A 16,613-nucleotide genomic window follows, 5' to 3' on the forward strand; every position below is an offset into this window, starting at 1 on the left:
CGATCATCATGAACACATAATTAAGGGCCAATTCTTTTGGGCGCTTAAATATTAAGCTGCCTCCCCTCAGTTTAAAAAATAAGCCATCTTTGAAATTTATTGAGACTTCTAAATTAGTTATTTCGTAACTACTCCCTCCGTTCTTAAATATAAGTCTTTGTAGAGATTTTACTATGAACCACATACGGATGTATATAGATACATTTTAAATGTAGATTCATCCATTTTGCTTCGTATGTAGTCCACCTAGTGGAATCTCTACAAAGATTTATATTTAGAAACGGAAGGAGTAGTTTAGAAGTCCGGATGAATAAGGGAGACTGCTTATGGAAAAAGCTGGGAGGGGGCGGCTTATTTTTAAGCTGTCAAAAGACCGGGGCCTGGCTAAAGAAAAGGAAAGATCTTGTTTGATTACTGCTGCCATTGGTGAAAGATCTCCTTCCTATCCTGCATTGCATGATTATTGTTGCATTGCTTCGCTGTTGCCCCGTGCTCTATTTCTCGTCTGAATCCTTGCAGTAGATACTAACTGCTGCGTTCGTCTCCTTCCTATCCTGCCGATCAACAAGTGCAACGCATATGTGCAGCCCAAGCGGAGGCGGCCCGGTTCGCTATAAAGTTCACCTGGAACCGACCCAGCAGGCTTGCACATATCTTCTTCTTGCAGTTCCATCGGCATGCGTGCGTGTGTGTGACTTGGTGTACTCTACGAAGTGGTGGTATAGCGCGAGACAGAATAGAGAGAGCGATATGGGGAGCGGCGGGTTGTTGTTGCCGACCGTGGTGATGCTGGCGCTCAACGTGTTGTCGGCGGTGATGGTGGCGCTGGTCAAGGTGGCCATGGCCGGCGGCCTCGACCCGCTCGTGCTCGTCACGCTGCAGCAGCTCGCCGCCGCCATCTTCCTCGGCCCCATCGCGCACTGGAGAGAGGGGTGAGTGAGTCCACACGACATCATCCATACATAGCCTTTTTCTCATCTTCGGTTGATTGGTCTCATCCATCAGCAAGTCGAGGCCCAAGATGACGCTCGAGATCTTCGCCCACCTCTTCATCAGCGCCGCGCTCGGGTACTCTTTCTTTCCTTGATCAAATCTTCTCTGTTCGATCTTCGAACTAAGTAACAACGGCTGGATCATTTCTTGTACTACTACACCATCTTGCATGGTGGCAGGGCGGCGATGAGACAGTACACGGTCTTCGTGGGGCTGCGCTACACCACGGCGACCTTCGTCAGCGCCTTCTCCAACATCGCGCCTGTGCTCACCTTCGTGCTTGCCGTCGCCACCCGCTCCGAGTCGCTCCACCTCAGGGCCGCCACCGGCGCCGCCAAGCTCGCCGGCACGCTCGTCTCGCTCGCCGGCGCCATGCTGCTCACCTTCTACAGAGGCGTGGCCCTCACCCACGCCAACAGCGCCCACCAGCTCCACCGCCCCCCTTCTTCCCCACCGTCCCCGGCAACCGACTCCGGCAGGCTGTGGACGCTGGGAACGGTGGCGATCCTCGGCAACTGCGTCTGCCTCGCCTGCTGGTACCTGCTTCAGGGCAGGATCGCCAGGAAGTACCCCTACGTCTACTCCTGCAACGCCTTCCTGTCCACCTTCAGCTTCCTCCAGGTCGCCGTAGTTGGCCTCTGCGTGCAGCGCAACCTCTCCGCCTGGATCATCACCGACAAGCTCCAGATCATCACCGTCCTCTACTCCGTAAGTAACCAACCAACCAGCCCTCATACGTATATGCTTCTGAAATCTGAATTGCTTGCTACAATATGCAGCTGGCTTGCCACTGATTTTGCCTGAATAAATTCAGGGCGTGGTCGCGACCGGCATGTCCTTCGTGCTGCTGACGTGGTGCATCCAGAAGTGGGGGGCTGTGTTCGTGGCCGCCTTCATCCCGGTGTCTCAGGTCATCGTCTGCATCATGGACTTCACTGTCCTGCATGAACCGCTCTACCTTGGAAGGTGCAAACACACTGCACCTATAGAGATTCATGCATGTGTCTGTTTACCCATGGCATGATTGGCATCTGAAACTTATGCTTTGCAAACGTGTATGCATGCATGCAGTGTGGTGGGATCTGTGATTGTGATAAGTGGCCTGTATCTTCTGCTGTGGGGCAAGAGGCAGGAGGCCTTGCAACAGCATCCAAGAGTTGCTAAAGATGACCAAGAACAACAGCAGCAGCAGCAATTGCAGTCGCAGCCATGACTCAAGATTGGAAGACAGAGATCCACCATTTGGTGATGTGTTAACATGTGCAGCAAATAAGTTCTTCAATAATTTTTGCATGTTCTAGCAATTATTATGATCACCGTTCTGGTGCAAATTAGGCTCCAAGATGCTATCATTCATGAAGCTGTTTAGGCTCTAATCCAAACAACAGTAGGGTGACAATATGTACACTATTACCGTGTTTATGGAGAAGTGTATTTTGTGGGGACATATATATGTACTTCCTCCGTCTGAAAAAATTTGTCCCTCAAATCAGATGAAGTAATATGTTAACTTCAATTCTGTTATCTTTCCTATCCTACTTCTAAAGATTTGAATTGGTGGTGAGTTCACTCGCCTTCATCCTCCTACTCTAACACGTGGGGGACCTCCACAAAGCAACAACAGCCAAATAAAAAAAATAACTTATATCCCGTCTCTCCTTCACGACTTGCCGTCCGTCGCCTCCAATCCCCCGTCTTCTGCAGAAAATCCACAATCATCGTTCTCCGACCGCGCCTCTCCACTCCAATAGCTGTCCATCGGCGTTGGAAAATTTGAATCTTCGTCTCTCACATGGATGTTGCAGACCACAGACGCCTCCCCTCCCCACCTTCTACCACCCACCACCGCTCATGCCCGCCACCATCATTTGTACTCCGCCACCGTCGCTTCTGCGGCTCGTCAGCTACCTCTGTCTCCTCCACGCCGGCTCCGGAAAGGAAGAAAACGTGCCCCTCTCCTATCTCCTCTTATTTTCAAGCAGTGAAGGTGAAGCATAGGGGAGCAAGAGACAAGTGTCTGGCCGTTGGGAGGGGTATGTTCCACTACCGGACAGAGGGAGCACGGAGAATGGAGAAGATTCCTCTGATGTGGCCGCCGCGCCGACACATCTGCCAGGGGGCGGTGGGAGGAGGCCTGTGCGAAGCTTGGTGCGGGAAGAACGAGGAGGATGGCGCGGCAGTGGAGGTGGTTAGGGAGGAGAGGATCCAGAGAGGTGGGTAGAAGACGAGGGGGGGGGGGGGGGGTCGAGAGGGGGTGGCCGGCGGCTTGTGGGTGATGGAGAGAGGGAGCCAGGGCGGCTCAACAGAGAGCGGGCCGGGAGTAAGAGCATCTCCAGCCGCGCCCCCAACACGCCCCCCAGGCGATTTTTTCGCGCCGGCGCCGAAAAAAGGCCCAGTCGCGCCCTAGGAGCCCGTTTTTCGTCAGGTTGGGCCGAAATCAGCGCCGACGGACCCAGGCCGAACCTGGCACGCTGGGGGTGCTCGGGGGCACTGGGGCGAGCGGTTTTGGCGCGAAAAAGCCGCGGGCCCGTCGAGTCAGCGACCTTCGCCTCGTCGTCATCGGAACGCCTCGGTTTCCTGCGTAGAATCAATGGCAAGGCTGCCGCCGGTCAGCCTTGCCATTGATTCCTCACGGGCGGTGCGGCGACGCCTCCCCTCCCGCCACGCGTACACACTACACGGGCTATATAAGTCGGTGGCCTCCCTCGCCTCTGGCCACACCAGCCCACATCCGCCCATTCGACCGCCGCCGAGCTCTCCCTCTTTCCCCGTGCGCAGCCGCTCGCCGACGTTTCTTCCCTCCCCTCTCTCTCTCCCGAGCCCGATGGCCGCGCGATTCTCCGATGACGCGGCGGCGGCCAACGGCTTCGGCCTCCGCTCTCTCCATGAGCGGGAGGCCTGGCTACTCTTCGAGGCGAACATCCCGGCGCCACCGGACATGCGCGCCGGGCCGACGGGGTGGAGGCTCAGCAACGGGGGTGTGCCCATTTCCCCGGTGCCCGACGTCGAGGCGCGCCTCGCCTTCGCCGCCGAGGTCGACCGCGTTCGAGCCTCCATGACGGAGGAGCAGCTCACCCTCCCCTAGTACGCCGCCGACAACCACGCGTCGTGGGCGGCGTACTTCCAGCACCGCCAGGAGCAGAGGCTGGCGTCCACCAACGGGGTGCCGGTGGTGGGCGGCGTCAAGAACAGCTAGGGGCGCCGCGTATGGTGGGGTGCCCTGAAGGAAATATGCCCTAGAGGCAATAATAAAGTTATTATTTATTTCCTCATATCATGATAAATGTTTATTATTCATGCTAGAATTGTATTAACCGGAAACATGATACATGTGTGAATATATAGACAAACATATAGTCACTAGTATGCCTCTACTTGACTAGCTCATTAATCAAAGATGGTTATGTTTCCTAACCATAGACATGTGTTGTCATTTGATTAATGGGATCACATCATTAGAAGAATGATGTGATTGACATGACCCATCCCGTTAGCTTAGCACTTGATCGTTTAGTATTCTGCTATTGCTTTCTTCATGACTTATACATGTTCCTGCAACTATGAGAAATATGCAACTCCCGTTTACCGGAAGAACATTTTGGGTACTACCAAACGTCACAACGTAACTGGGTGATTATAAAGGAGTACTATAGGTGTCTCCGAAGGTACATGTTGAGTTGGCGTATTTCGAGATTAGGTTTTGTCACTCCGATTGTCGGAGAGGTATCTCTGGGCCCTCTCGGTAATACTCATCACTTAAGCCTTGCAAGCATTATAACTAATAAGTTAGTTATGAGATGACGTATTACAGAACGAGTAAAGAGACTTGCCGGTAACGAGATTGAACTAGGTATTGGATACCGACGATCAAATCTCGGGCAAGTAACATACCGATGACAAAGGGAACAACGTATGTTGTTATGCGGTTTGACCAATAAAGATCTTCGTAGAATATGTAGGAACCAATATGGGCATCCAGGTCCCGGTATTGGTTATTGACCGAGAATTGTTTTAGGTCATGTCTACATAGTTCTCGAACCCGTAGGGTCCGCACGCTTAACGTTTCGATGACAGTTTTATTATGAGTTTACAAGTTTTGATGTACCGAAGTTTGTTCGGAGTCCCGGATGTGATCACGGACATGACGAGGAGTCTCGGAATGGTCGAGACATAAAGATTGATATATTGGAAGCCTATGTTTGGACATCGGAATGGTTCCGGGTGAAATCGGCATTTTACCGGAGTACCGGGAGGTTACCGGAACCCCCCGGGGGGTTAATGGGCCTACATGGGCCACGAGGGAGAAGAGAGAAGGAGCCAGGAGGGGGCCGCGTGCCCCTCCCCCTCCTAGTCCGAATAGGACAAGGGAAGGGGGGCGGCGCCCCCCCTTTCCTTCCCCTCTTCCTCCTCTTCCCCTCCTTCTCCTATTCCAACTAGGAAAGAAGGGAGTCCTACTCCCGGTGGGAGTAGGACTCCCCCCTTGGCGTGCCCTCCTTGGCCGGCCGCCTCCTCCCCCTTGGCTCCTTTATATACGGGGGCGGGGTGGCACCCGAGACACACAAGTTGATCTACGGATCGTTCCTTAGCCGTGTGCGGTGCCCCTCTCCACCATATTCCACCTCGGTCATATCGTCGCGGAGTTTAGGCGAAGCCCTGCGCCGGTAGAGCATCATCATCGTCACCACGCCGTCGTGCTGACGGAACTCATCCCCGAAGCTTTGCTGGATCGGAGCCCGGGGACCGTCATCGAGCTGAACGTGTGCTGAACTCGGAGGTGCCGTACGTTCGGTGCTTGGATCGGTCGGATCGTGAAGATGTACGACTACATCAACCGCGTTGTCATAACGCTTCCGCTTACGGTATACGAGGGTACGTGGACGAACACTCTCCCCTCTCGTTGCTATATCATCACCATGATCTTGCGTGTGCGTAGGAAATTTTTTAAAATTACTGCGTTCCCCAACAGTGGCATCCGAGCCTGGTTTTATGCGTTGATGTTATATGCACGAGTAGAACACAAGTGAGTTGTGGGCGATATAAGTCATACTGCTTACCAGCATGTCATACTTTGGTTCGGGGGCATTGTGAGATGAAGCGGCCCGGACCGACATTACGCGTACGCTTACGCGAGACTGGTTTCACCGCTACAAGCACTCGTTGCTTAAAGGTGACCGGCGGGTGTCTGTCTCTCTCACTTTAGTTGAACCGAGTGTGGCTACGCCCGGTCCTTGCGAAGGTTAAAACAGCACCAACTTGACAAACTATCGTTGTGGTTTTGATGCATAGGTAAGAACGGTTCTTGCTAAGCCCGTAGCAGCCACGTAAAATTTGCAACAACAAAGTAGAGGACGTCTAACTTGTTTTTGCAGGGCATGTTGTGATGTGATATGGTCAAGACGTGATGCTATATTTTATTGTATGAGATGATCATGTTTTGTAACCGAAGTTATCGGCAACTAGCAGGAGCCATATGGTTGTCGCTTTATTGTATGAAATGCAAACGCCCTGTAATTGCTTTACTTTATCACTAAGCGGTAGCGATAGTCGTGGAAGCAATAGATGGCATAACGACAATGATGCTACGATGGAGATCAAGGTGTCGCGCCGGTGACGATGGTGATCATGACGGTGCTTCGAAGATGGAGATCACAAGCACAAGATGATGATGGCCATATCATATCACTTATATTGATTGCATGTGATGTTTATCCTTTATGCATCTTATCTTGCTTTGATTGACGGTAGCATTTTAAGATGATCTCTCACTTAATAATCAAGAAGTGTTCTCCCTGAGTATGCACCGTTGCGAAAGTTCTTCGTGCTGAGACACCACGTGATGATCGGGTGTGATAGGCTCTACGTTCAAATACAACAGGTGCAAAACAGTTGCACACGTGGAATACTCAGGTCATACTTGACGAGCCTAGCATATACAGATATGGCCTCAGAACACGGAGACCGAAAGGTCGAACGTGAATCATATAGTAGATATGATCAACATAGTGATGTTCACCACTGAAACTACTCCATCTCACGTGATGATCGGACATGGTTTAGTTGATTTGGATCACGTGATCACTTAGATGACTAGAGAGATGTCTGTCTAAGTGGGAGTTCTTAAGTAAATATGATTAATTGAACTTAAATTTATCATGAACTTAGTACCTGATAGTATTTTGCTTGTCTATGTTTGTTTGTAGATAGATGGCTAGTGTTGTTGTTCCGTTGAATTTTAATGCGTTCCTTGAGAAAGCAAAGTTGAAATATGATGGTAGCAATTACACGGACTGGGTCCGTAACCTGAGGATTATCCTCATTGCTGCACAGAAAAGTTACATCCTGGAAGCACCGCTGGGTGCCAGGCCTGCTGCTGATGCAACTGACGATGTTAAGAACGTCTGGCAGAGCAAAGCTGATGACTACTCTATAGTTCAGTGTGCCATGCTTTACGGCTTAGAACCGGGTCTTCAACGACGTTTTGAACGTCATGGAGCATATGAGATGTTCCAGGAGTTGAAGTTAATATTTCAAGCAAATGCCCGGATTGAGAGATATGAAGTCTCCAATAAGTTCTACAGCTGCAAGATGGAGGAGAATAGTTCTGTCAGTGAACACATACTCAAAATGTCTGGGTATAATAATCACTTGATTCAACTGGGAGTTAATCTTCCTGATGATAGTGTCATTGACAGAATTCTCCAATCACTACCACCAAGCTACAAGAGCTTCGTGATGAAGTATAATATGCAAGGGATGAACAAAACTATTCCCGAGCTCTTCGCAATGCTAAAAGCTGCGGAGGTAGAAATCAAAAAGGAGCATCAAGTGTTGATGGTTAACAAGACCACCAGTTTTAAAAAAAAGGGCAAAGGGAAGAAGAAGGGGAACTTCAAAAAGAACGGCAAGCAAGTTGCTGCTCAAGAGAAGAAACCCAAGTCTGGACCTAAGCCTGAAACTGAGTGCTTCTACTTCAAGCAGACTGGATACTGGAAGCGGAATTGCCCCAAGTATTTGGCGGATAAGAAGGATGGCAAAGTGAACAAAGGTATATGTGATATACATGTTATTGATGTGTACCTTACTAATGCTCGCAGTAGCACCTGGGTATTTGATACTGGTTCTGTTGCTAATATTTGCAACTCGAAACAGGGACTACGAATTAAGCGAAGATTAGCTAAGGACGAGGTGACGATGCGCGTGGGAAATGGTTCCAAAGTCGATGTGATCGCGGTCGACACGCTACCTCTACATCTACCATCGGGATTAATTTTAGACCTAAATAATTGTTATTTGGTGCCAGCGTTGAGCATGAACATTATATCTGGATCTTGTTTGATGCGAGACGGTTATTCATTTAAATCAGAGAATAATGGTTGTTCTATTTATATGAGTAATATCTTTTATGGTCATGCACACTTGAAGAGTGGTCTATTTTTATTAAATCTCGATAGTAGTGATACACATATTCATAGTGTTGAAACCAAAAGATGCAGAGTTGATAACGATAGTGCAACTTATTTGTGGCACTGCCGTTTAGGTCATATCGGTGTAAAGCGCATGAAGAAACTCCATACTGATGGGCTTTTGGAATCACTTGATTATGAATCACTTGGTACTTGCGAACCGTGCCTCATGGGCAAGATGACTAAAACGCCGTTCTCCGGAACTATGGAGCGAGCAACTGATTTGTTGGAGATCATACATACTGATGTTTGTGGTCCAATGAATGTTGAGGCTCGCGGCGGGTATCGTTATTTTCTCACCTTCACAGATGATTTGAGCAGATATGGGTATATCTACTTAATGAAACACAAGTCTGAAACATTTGAAAAGTTCAAAGAATTTCAGAGTGAAGTGGAAAATCATCGTAACAAGAAAATAAAGTTTCTACGATCTGATCGTGGAGGAGAATATTTGAGTTACGAGTTTGGTCTACACTTGAAACAATACGGAATAGTTTCGCAACTCACGCTACCCAGAACACCACAACGAAATGGTGTGTCCGAACGTCGTAATCGTACTTTACTAGATATGGTGCGATCTATGATGTCTCTTACAGATTTACCGCTATCGTTTTGGGGTTATGCTTTAGAGACGGTCACATTCACGTTAAATAGGGCACCATCAAAATCCGTTGAGACGACACCTTATGAACTGTGGTTTGGCAAGAAACCAAAGTTGTCGTTTCTTAAAGTTTGGGGCTGCGATGCTTATGTAAAGAAACTTCAACTAGATAAGCTCGAACCCAAATTGGAGAAATGTGTCTTCATAGGATACCCAAAGGAGACTATTGGGTACACCTTCTATCACAGATCTGAGGGCAAGATTTTCGTTGCTAAATTCGGATCCTTTCAAGAGAAGGAGTTTCTCTCGAAAGAAGTGAGTGGGAGGAAAGTAGAACTTGATGAGATAACTGTATCTACTCCCTTGTTGGAAAGTAGTTCGTCACAAGAACCAGTTCCTGTGACAACTACACCAAGTAGTGAGGAAGCTAATGATATTGATCATGAAACTTCAGATCAAGTTTCTACTGAACCTCGCAGGTCTACCAGAATAAGATCCACACCAGAGTGGTACGGTAATCCTATTCTGGAAGTCATGTTACTTGACCATGATGAACCTACGAACTATGAGGAAGTGATGATGAGCCCAGATTCCGCAAAATGGCAAGAGGCCATGAAATCTGAGATGGGATCCATGTACGAAAACAAAGTATGGACTTTGGTTGACTTGCCCGATGATCGGCAAGCCATTGAGAATAAATGGATTTTTAAGAAGAAGACTGACGCTGATGGTAATATAACTGTCTATAAAGCTCGACTTGTTGCGAAAGGTTTTCGACAAGTTCAAGGGGTTGACTACGATGAGACTTTCTCACCCGTAGCGATGCTTAAGTCTGTCCGAATCATGTTAGCTATTGCTGCATTTCACGATTATGAAATTTGGCAAATGGATGTCAAAACTGCATTCTTGAATGGATTTCTGGAAGAAGAGTTGTATATGATGCAACCAGAAGGTTTTGTTGATCCAAAAGGCGCTAACAAAGTGTGCAAACTCCAATGATCTATTTATGGGCTGGTGCAAGCATCTCGGAGTTGGAATAAACATTTTGATAGTGTGATCAAAGCATATGGTTTTATACAGACTTTTGGAGAAGCCTGTATTTACAAGAAAGTGAGTGGGAGCTCTGTAGCATTTCTGATTTTATATGTAGATGACATATTATTAATTAGAAATGATATAGAATTTCTGGATAGCATAAAGGGATACTCGAATAAAAGTTTTTCAATGAAAGACCTCGGTGAAGCTGCTTACATATTAGGCATCAAGATCTATAGAGATAGATCAAGACGCTTAATAGGACTTTCACAAAGCACATACCTTGACAAAATTTTGAAAAGGTTCAAAATGGATTAGGCAAAGAAAGGTTTCTTACATGTGCTACAAGGTGTGAAGTTGAGTCAAACTCAATGCCCGACCACAGCAGAAGATAGAGAGAAAATGAAAGATGTTCCTTATGCTTCAGCCATAGGCTCTATCATGTATGCAATGATGTGTACCAGACCTGACGTATGCTTAGCAATAAGCTTGGCAGGAAGGTACCAAAGTAATCAAGGAGTGGATCACTGGACAGCGGTCAAGAACATCCTGAAATACCTAAAAAGGACTAATGATATGTTTCTCGTATATGGAGGTGACAAAGAGCTAGTCGTAAAAGGTTACGTCGATGCAAGCTTTGACACTGATCCAGACGATTCTAAATCGCAAACCGGATACGTGTTTATATTAAACGGTGGAGCTGTAAGTTGGTGCGGTTCTAAACAAAGCGTTGTGGCTGGATCTACATGTGAAGCGGAATACATAGCTGCTTCTGAAGCAGCAAATGAAGGAGTCTGGATGAAGGAGTTCATTACCGATCTAGGTGTCATACCTAGTGCATCGGGACCAATGAAGATCTTGTGTGACAATACTGGTGCAATTGCTTTGGCAAAGGAATCCAGATTTCACAAGAGGACCAAGCACATCAAGAGACGCTTCAATTCCATTCGGGACCAAGTCCAAGTGGGAGACATAGAGATTTGCAAAATACATACGGATCTGAATGTTGCAGACCCGTTGACTAAGCCTCTCTCACGAGCAAAACATGATCAACACCAAAACTCCATGGGTGTTAGAATCATTACTATGTAATCTAGATTATTGACTCTAGTGCAAGTGGGAGACTGAAGGAAATATGCCCTAGAGGCAATAATAAAGTTATTATTTATTTACTCATATCATGATAAATGTTTATTATTCATGCTAGAATTGTATTAACCGGAAACATGATAGATGTGTGAATACATAGACAAACATATAGTCACTAGTATGCCTCTACTTGACTAGCTCATTAATCAAAGATGGTTATGTTTCCTAACCATAGACATGTGTTGTCATTTGATTAATGGGATCACATCATTAGAAGAATGATGTGATTGACATGACCCATCCCGTTAGCTTAGCAATTGATCGTTTAGTATTCTGCTATTGCTTTCTTCATGACTTATACATGTTCCTGGAACTATGAGAAATATGCAACTCCCGTTTACCGGAAGAACACTTTGGGTACTACCAAACGTCACAACGTAACTGGGTGATTATAAAGGAGTACTACATGTGTCTCTGAAGGTACATGTTGAGTTGGCGTATTTCGAGATTAGGTTTTGTCACTCCGATTCTCGGAGAGGTATCTCTAGGCCCTCTCGGTAATACTCATCACTTAAGCCTTGCAAGCATTATAACTAATAAGTTAGTTATGAGATGACGTATTACAGAACGAGTAAAGAGACTTGCCGGTAACGAGATTGAACTAGGTATTGGATACCGACGATCAAATCTCGGGCAAGTAACATACCGATGACAAAGGGAACAACGTATGTTGTTATGCGGTTTGACCGATAAAGATCTTCGTAGAATATGTAGGAACCAATATGGGCATCCAGGTCCCGGTATTGGTTATTGACCGAGAATGGTTTTAGGTCATGTCTACATAGTTCTCGAACCCGTAGGATCCGCACGCTTAACGTTTCGATGACAGTTTTATTATGAGTTTACAAGTTTTGATGTACCGAAGTTTGTTCGGAGTCCCGGATGTGATCACGGACATGACGAGGAGTCTCGGAATGGTCGAGACATAAAGATTGATATATTGGAAGCCTATGTTTGGACATCGGAATGGTTCCGGGTGAAATCGGCATTTTACCGGAGTACCGGGAGGTTACGGGACCCCCCCGGGGGGTTAATGGGCCTACATGGGCCACGAGGGAGAAGAGAGAAGGAGCCAGGAGGGGGCCGCGTGCCCCTCCCCCTCCTAGTCCGAATAGGACAAGGGAAGGGGGGCGGCGCCCCCCCCCCCCTTCCTTCCCCTCTTCCTCCTCTTCCCCTCCTTCTCCTATTCCAACTAGGAAAGAAGGGAGTCCTACTCCCGGTGGGAGTAGGACTCCCCCCTTGGCGCGCCCTCCTTGGCCGGCCGCCTCCTCCCCCTTGGCTCCTTTATATACGGGGGCGGGGGGGCACCCGAGACACACAAGTTGATCTACGGATCGTTCCTTAGCCGTGTGCGGTGCCCCTCTCCACCATATTCCACCTCGGTCATATCGTCGCGGAGTTTAGGCGAAGCCCTGCGCCGGTAGAGCATCATCATCGTCACCACGCCGTCGTGCTGACGGAACTCATCCCCGAAGCTTTGTTGGATCGGAGCCCGGGGACCGTCCTCGAGCTGAACGTGTGCTGAACTCGGAGGTGCCGTACGTTCGGTGCTTGGATCGGTCGGATCGTGAAGACGTACGACTACATCAACCGCGTTGTCATAACGCTTCCGCTTACGGTCTACGAGGGTACGTGGACGAACACTCTCCCCTCTCGTTGCTATATCATCATCATGATCTTGCGTGTGCGTAGGAATTTTTTTGAAATTACTGCGTTCCCCAACATGCCCCCGGCCGCACGCTCCAGGACGTGCTGGAGCACCTCGAGGGCGGCAACGACCCGCCGCTGGCATACCCTGCCGCGGCGGGCGCCCCGGTCCACCGTCGGAGCGCCGGGCAATGGATGCCCAGGAGGTTCCTCCTCAACTTCCTCCTCCCACTCCGCCTCCCGCTCCTCTTCCCATTCCTCGGCTCACCGGCGGTGTTCGGCGTCAAGGCCAAGCCCGCATCGGAGACGCCGCTCGGCCGGCGCACTCGCAGCGCTGACATCGTCATAAATGAGGGCGACCGGCGCGCCTCCTCCTCGGCTCCTCCACGCTTCGTCAAACAGAAGACGGAGCCGGGGCTCGCGACCGTGAAAAGGGAGCCGAGACTCCCCGCCGTGAAGATGAAGCCGGGGCTCGCGACCGTGAAAAGGGAGCCGAGGCTCCTCGCCGTGAAGACGGAGCACGGCGCCGGGGAGCTCGACGAGGTGGCGGCTCTGAAATGGGTGCGCGATGACTAGGTACACATGGAGATGGAGCGCCAGCGCCGTGCCCTAGAGCACTTCGAACATCGGCGCCGGGTCCGCGACGAAGGAGGCGTCGTCGTCCTCGACGACGACGCGCCGCCACCGCCACCGATCCGCCAAGGCGACGCCGGGCCGGGGTCCAGCAGGGGCGGCCGCGTCAAGGAGGAGAAGGCCAACGATGACGACGACGGCGAGGATGGCGGCGACGTCGGTGACTTCGCCGCGCTCAGCGACTTCTTCGGCCCGTAGTTGTAGTTCCATCCTTTTTTAAAAATAAATTTGCTATGTAAAATGTCGAACATGTCTAATATATGCCCAGTTTGTCGAATTTTAGCTGAACTTTGTCGAATACTAGTTTTTTTTTTACAAAAATGGTGTCTGGGGGCGGCCCTGAGGTCGGTGGCTGGGAACTCACTCGCCCTCAGGCCGATTTTTTGCGCCAGGTTCCTCCAGGCGGCGATTTTACGCACCCCTGGGGCGCCAACGGCCGGAGATGCTCTAAGTTAATGCAAGGAGAGGAAGGGGCCATGGTGGATTGGTGGGGAACGCCAAACGCCAGGTTGCTGATGCAGCAGCTACTGGAGCTCGACGCTGCGGGTTCCACGATGATGTGAGGTGATGCAGTGCAACTCGGATTGGGGATGGGGAATTTTGTTGAGGTTGCAGTAGAAGGTTGATTTGGGAGAGAGAGCAAGCGGGCATTGGAGCTATGATTCTGACTGTTGCAAATTTTCCAGAAAGTCATAAAGGGCTGATGAATGTACTGGTTTTGTTTCAGAAGTTCAATCGAAATACATGCCTATTAAGGTAAGTGGACCAGAGAGAGGAATCTCAAAATTGGTCAAACCGTGTTGTGTTGTTGAGCTTTTGTGTATTGATGGTTTGGCCTTAACACTCTGGGCGCCGTTTATGTGCAAATGAACTCACATGTTCATGATATTGTATAACATTCAGAAAATATATGTGTATGTACTCCTTGTAGCTATGATTTTCGCATCCTGAGTAACTAGACAAGTTGTGCGATGAATTTTGTAGCAACTTAGGTGCGTAAAAGGCCGAGGGAGATGAAACAAATTAGATGCGTAAAAGGCCGAGATACAAAACGCTAGGGAGGAAAGAATTTGAGCCTAGAGATAAATGTGTTTAAGAGGTTCAAAAAAAGTGTCTTTTAACAAGTGAAGCCCAACCACGTTGACCAATAGTCACTTGATGTGTCGCCTTCTTTAGCTCCAAACATCAACATGCTCGACAATGTTGGAGGAAATGACGGAGAGCTAGAGGAAGAGTCACTGACCGGAGACGAAAAATGTTGGGCGAATATGATGCAGAGACGGAGGTGGAGAGGAGACATACAACAAAGAGGAACAAGATCACCGGAAACATTAGGAGGGTTTCACAGATATAATTTTTGGAGTAAAAGACGGTTGATTTTACTATATATGTAACTTTAAATAGCCGATACGAGTTACAGCACAATATGGCAAATATGGCTTTACATACCTGGTCCGTTTTTATTTACTCCGTATATTAGGTTTGTCTAAAGTCAAACTTTATATACTTTCAACAAGTTTGTAGAAAAATATATTAGCATATACACCATCTAGTATATATTATTGGATTCATCATTGCATATATTTTCATATCATATAAATTTGATACTGTAAATTTTCATATTGTTTTCTACAAACTTGGTCAAACTTTATATAATTTGACTTCAGTCAAAACTAGTATGCAGAGTAAATAAAAACAAAGAGAGTACATCTTGATCGCACGAGTAGGCACGCGCAGTTTTTCTCCTGGTAGCTAAACCTAGCCGCCACCACCAGGAGAGCCGCTCCTTCCAGCGCAGTCTTTCGGCGGCTCTCCTCCGCTGGATACCTATTGGTTGTCGGTGGTAGGGAGGGGGGGGGGGGGGGGGGGGTTGCCGGATCCTGCACGTGTGGATTGTTTTAGCTTTAGGTTTTAGGGCCCAAGAAGCTTAGGGTTATGGGTCGTTCGACGTATTGGCTCCGGCAACAGCGAAGGCGATGATGAATAAAGAAGCTCCGGATTCTTGTCCGGCGAGGCAATCGTCTCTATGGTCGGTGACTCGGTGATGTATTTGGTAACCAGTTTGTTCAAGAGGGGATGTCGTGGCGGCAGCGGCATACTTGTGGTGGACATGTGTCCTCGGGTTCCGCCTTGTGATGACGTCTGCACCAACATCGGCGCGGAGCTTGGGAGGTAGTCAAGGAACAGATGCAGATTGTGGTCTGCGTCAATGACATCTGGAAGAAGGAACGTGTGCTGGGTTCGTGGTTCATGGATGGCAGGTATGGTTTCCTACTCCAACATCTTAGTCATGTGAGGGTATCAGATCTGGAGTTTGATGGCGTGTCCGGGTGTTGCCCTGGTTTGATTTTTTCAAGGCTAATGGTTTCGCCTTCGGCGAGCCACCTTGGAGATCCGCAAGGCTGCATATCAGTCATGGAGCCACGTCGAGCTCGGGTGTGGAGGTTATCCATCTTTTTTTTTTCTTCCGGTGGCTGCTGTGGTGGTGCCGAAGGCGTGTGACGGGCGTTGTCAAGCTCGAAGACGTTCTGTTGCCTTTTCAGTTTTGTCATGTCGGTCTGTGACTTGTACTATAATCTTTATTATATGAATGAGCCACATATATCATGCAAAAAGAAAAGTAGGCGTGCGCACAATGCAACAAAAAGTGTTTACAATATTTGCATTGCTTGCCGGTGCTGGCAGCGGCGGCGCCCGTGAGTGTCGTTTTTCTGTCTTGAAGGCGTTGTCATGGCCTCCAGCTATGGCCCTCTTCGAGCCCGAGGTCAACCCTAGGTCTGGCTACTCCGGACCGGATGGCGAAGACGTCTCAGCATTGTCTTCCTTCTTAAAGGGGCGCTATCTTGCTCGCTCACGGTATCCCCGGTGTTGGCTTGGCGGTTGAGGGTTATTGCTGGTTCAGCATTGTCGCTCCTGGTTCGGATTGGGTTGGTTCTAGTTGTGTTGTTTCTTTGTTCGGGCCGAGCATCCCTTGTCTTTCTGCTCCGGCATCATGTTCACGCCTACCTATGTTCGTGTAATGTGTTGTACCACCGTTGTACTCATTCTATTCCTTCTATAAATGAAATGATACGTAAGCTTTGCGTGTTCAC

General features: G+C 48.7%; 1 protein-coding gene across 1 annotated transcript; it reads left to right on the forward strand.

The window, feature by feature from the left end:
- Positions 1 to 680: 680 nt before the first annotated feature.
- Positions 681 to 2,446, forward strand: LOC123094531 (WAT1-related protein At4g01440-like). The gene is made up of 5 exons (XM_044516515.1): positions 681 to 932; positions 1,006 to 1,068; positions 1,173 to 1,701; positions 1,808 to 1,959; positions 2,065 to 2,446. The coding sequence occupies exons 1-5, from the start codon at positions 751 to 753 to the stop codon at positions 2,204 to 2,206; spliced, it is 1,068 nt and encodes a 355-aa protein (XP_044372450.1). The 5' UTR covers positions 681 to 750; the 3' UTR covers positions 2,207 to 2,446.
- Positions 2,447 to 16,613: the final 14,167 nt, after the last annotated feature.

The sequence above is a fragment of the Triticum aestivum genome, chromosome 4B (assembly GCF_018294505.1).
Source record: "Triticum aestivum cultivar Chinese Spring chromosome 4B, IWGSC CS RefSeq v2.1, whole genome shotgun sequence".
NCBI lineage: Eukaryota > Viridiplantae > Streptophyta > Magnoliopsida > Poales > Poaceae > Triticum > Triticum aestivum.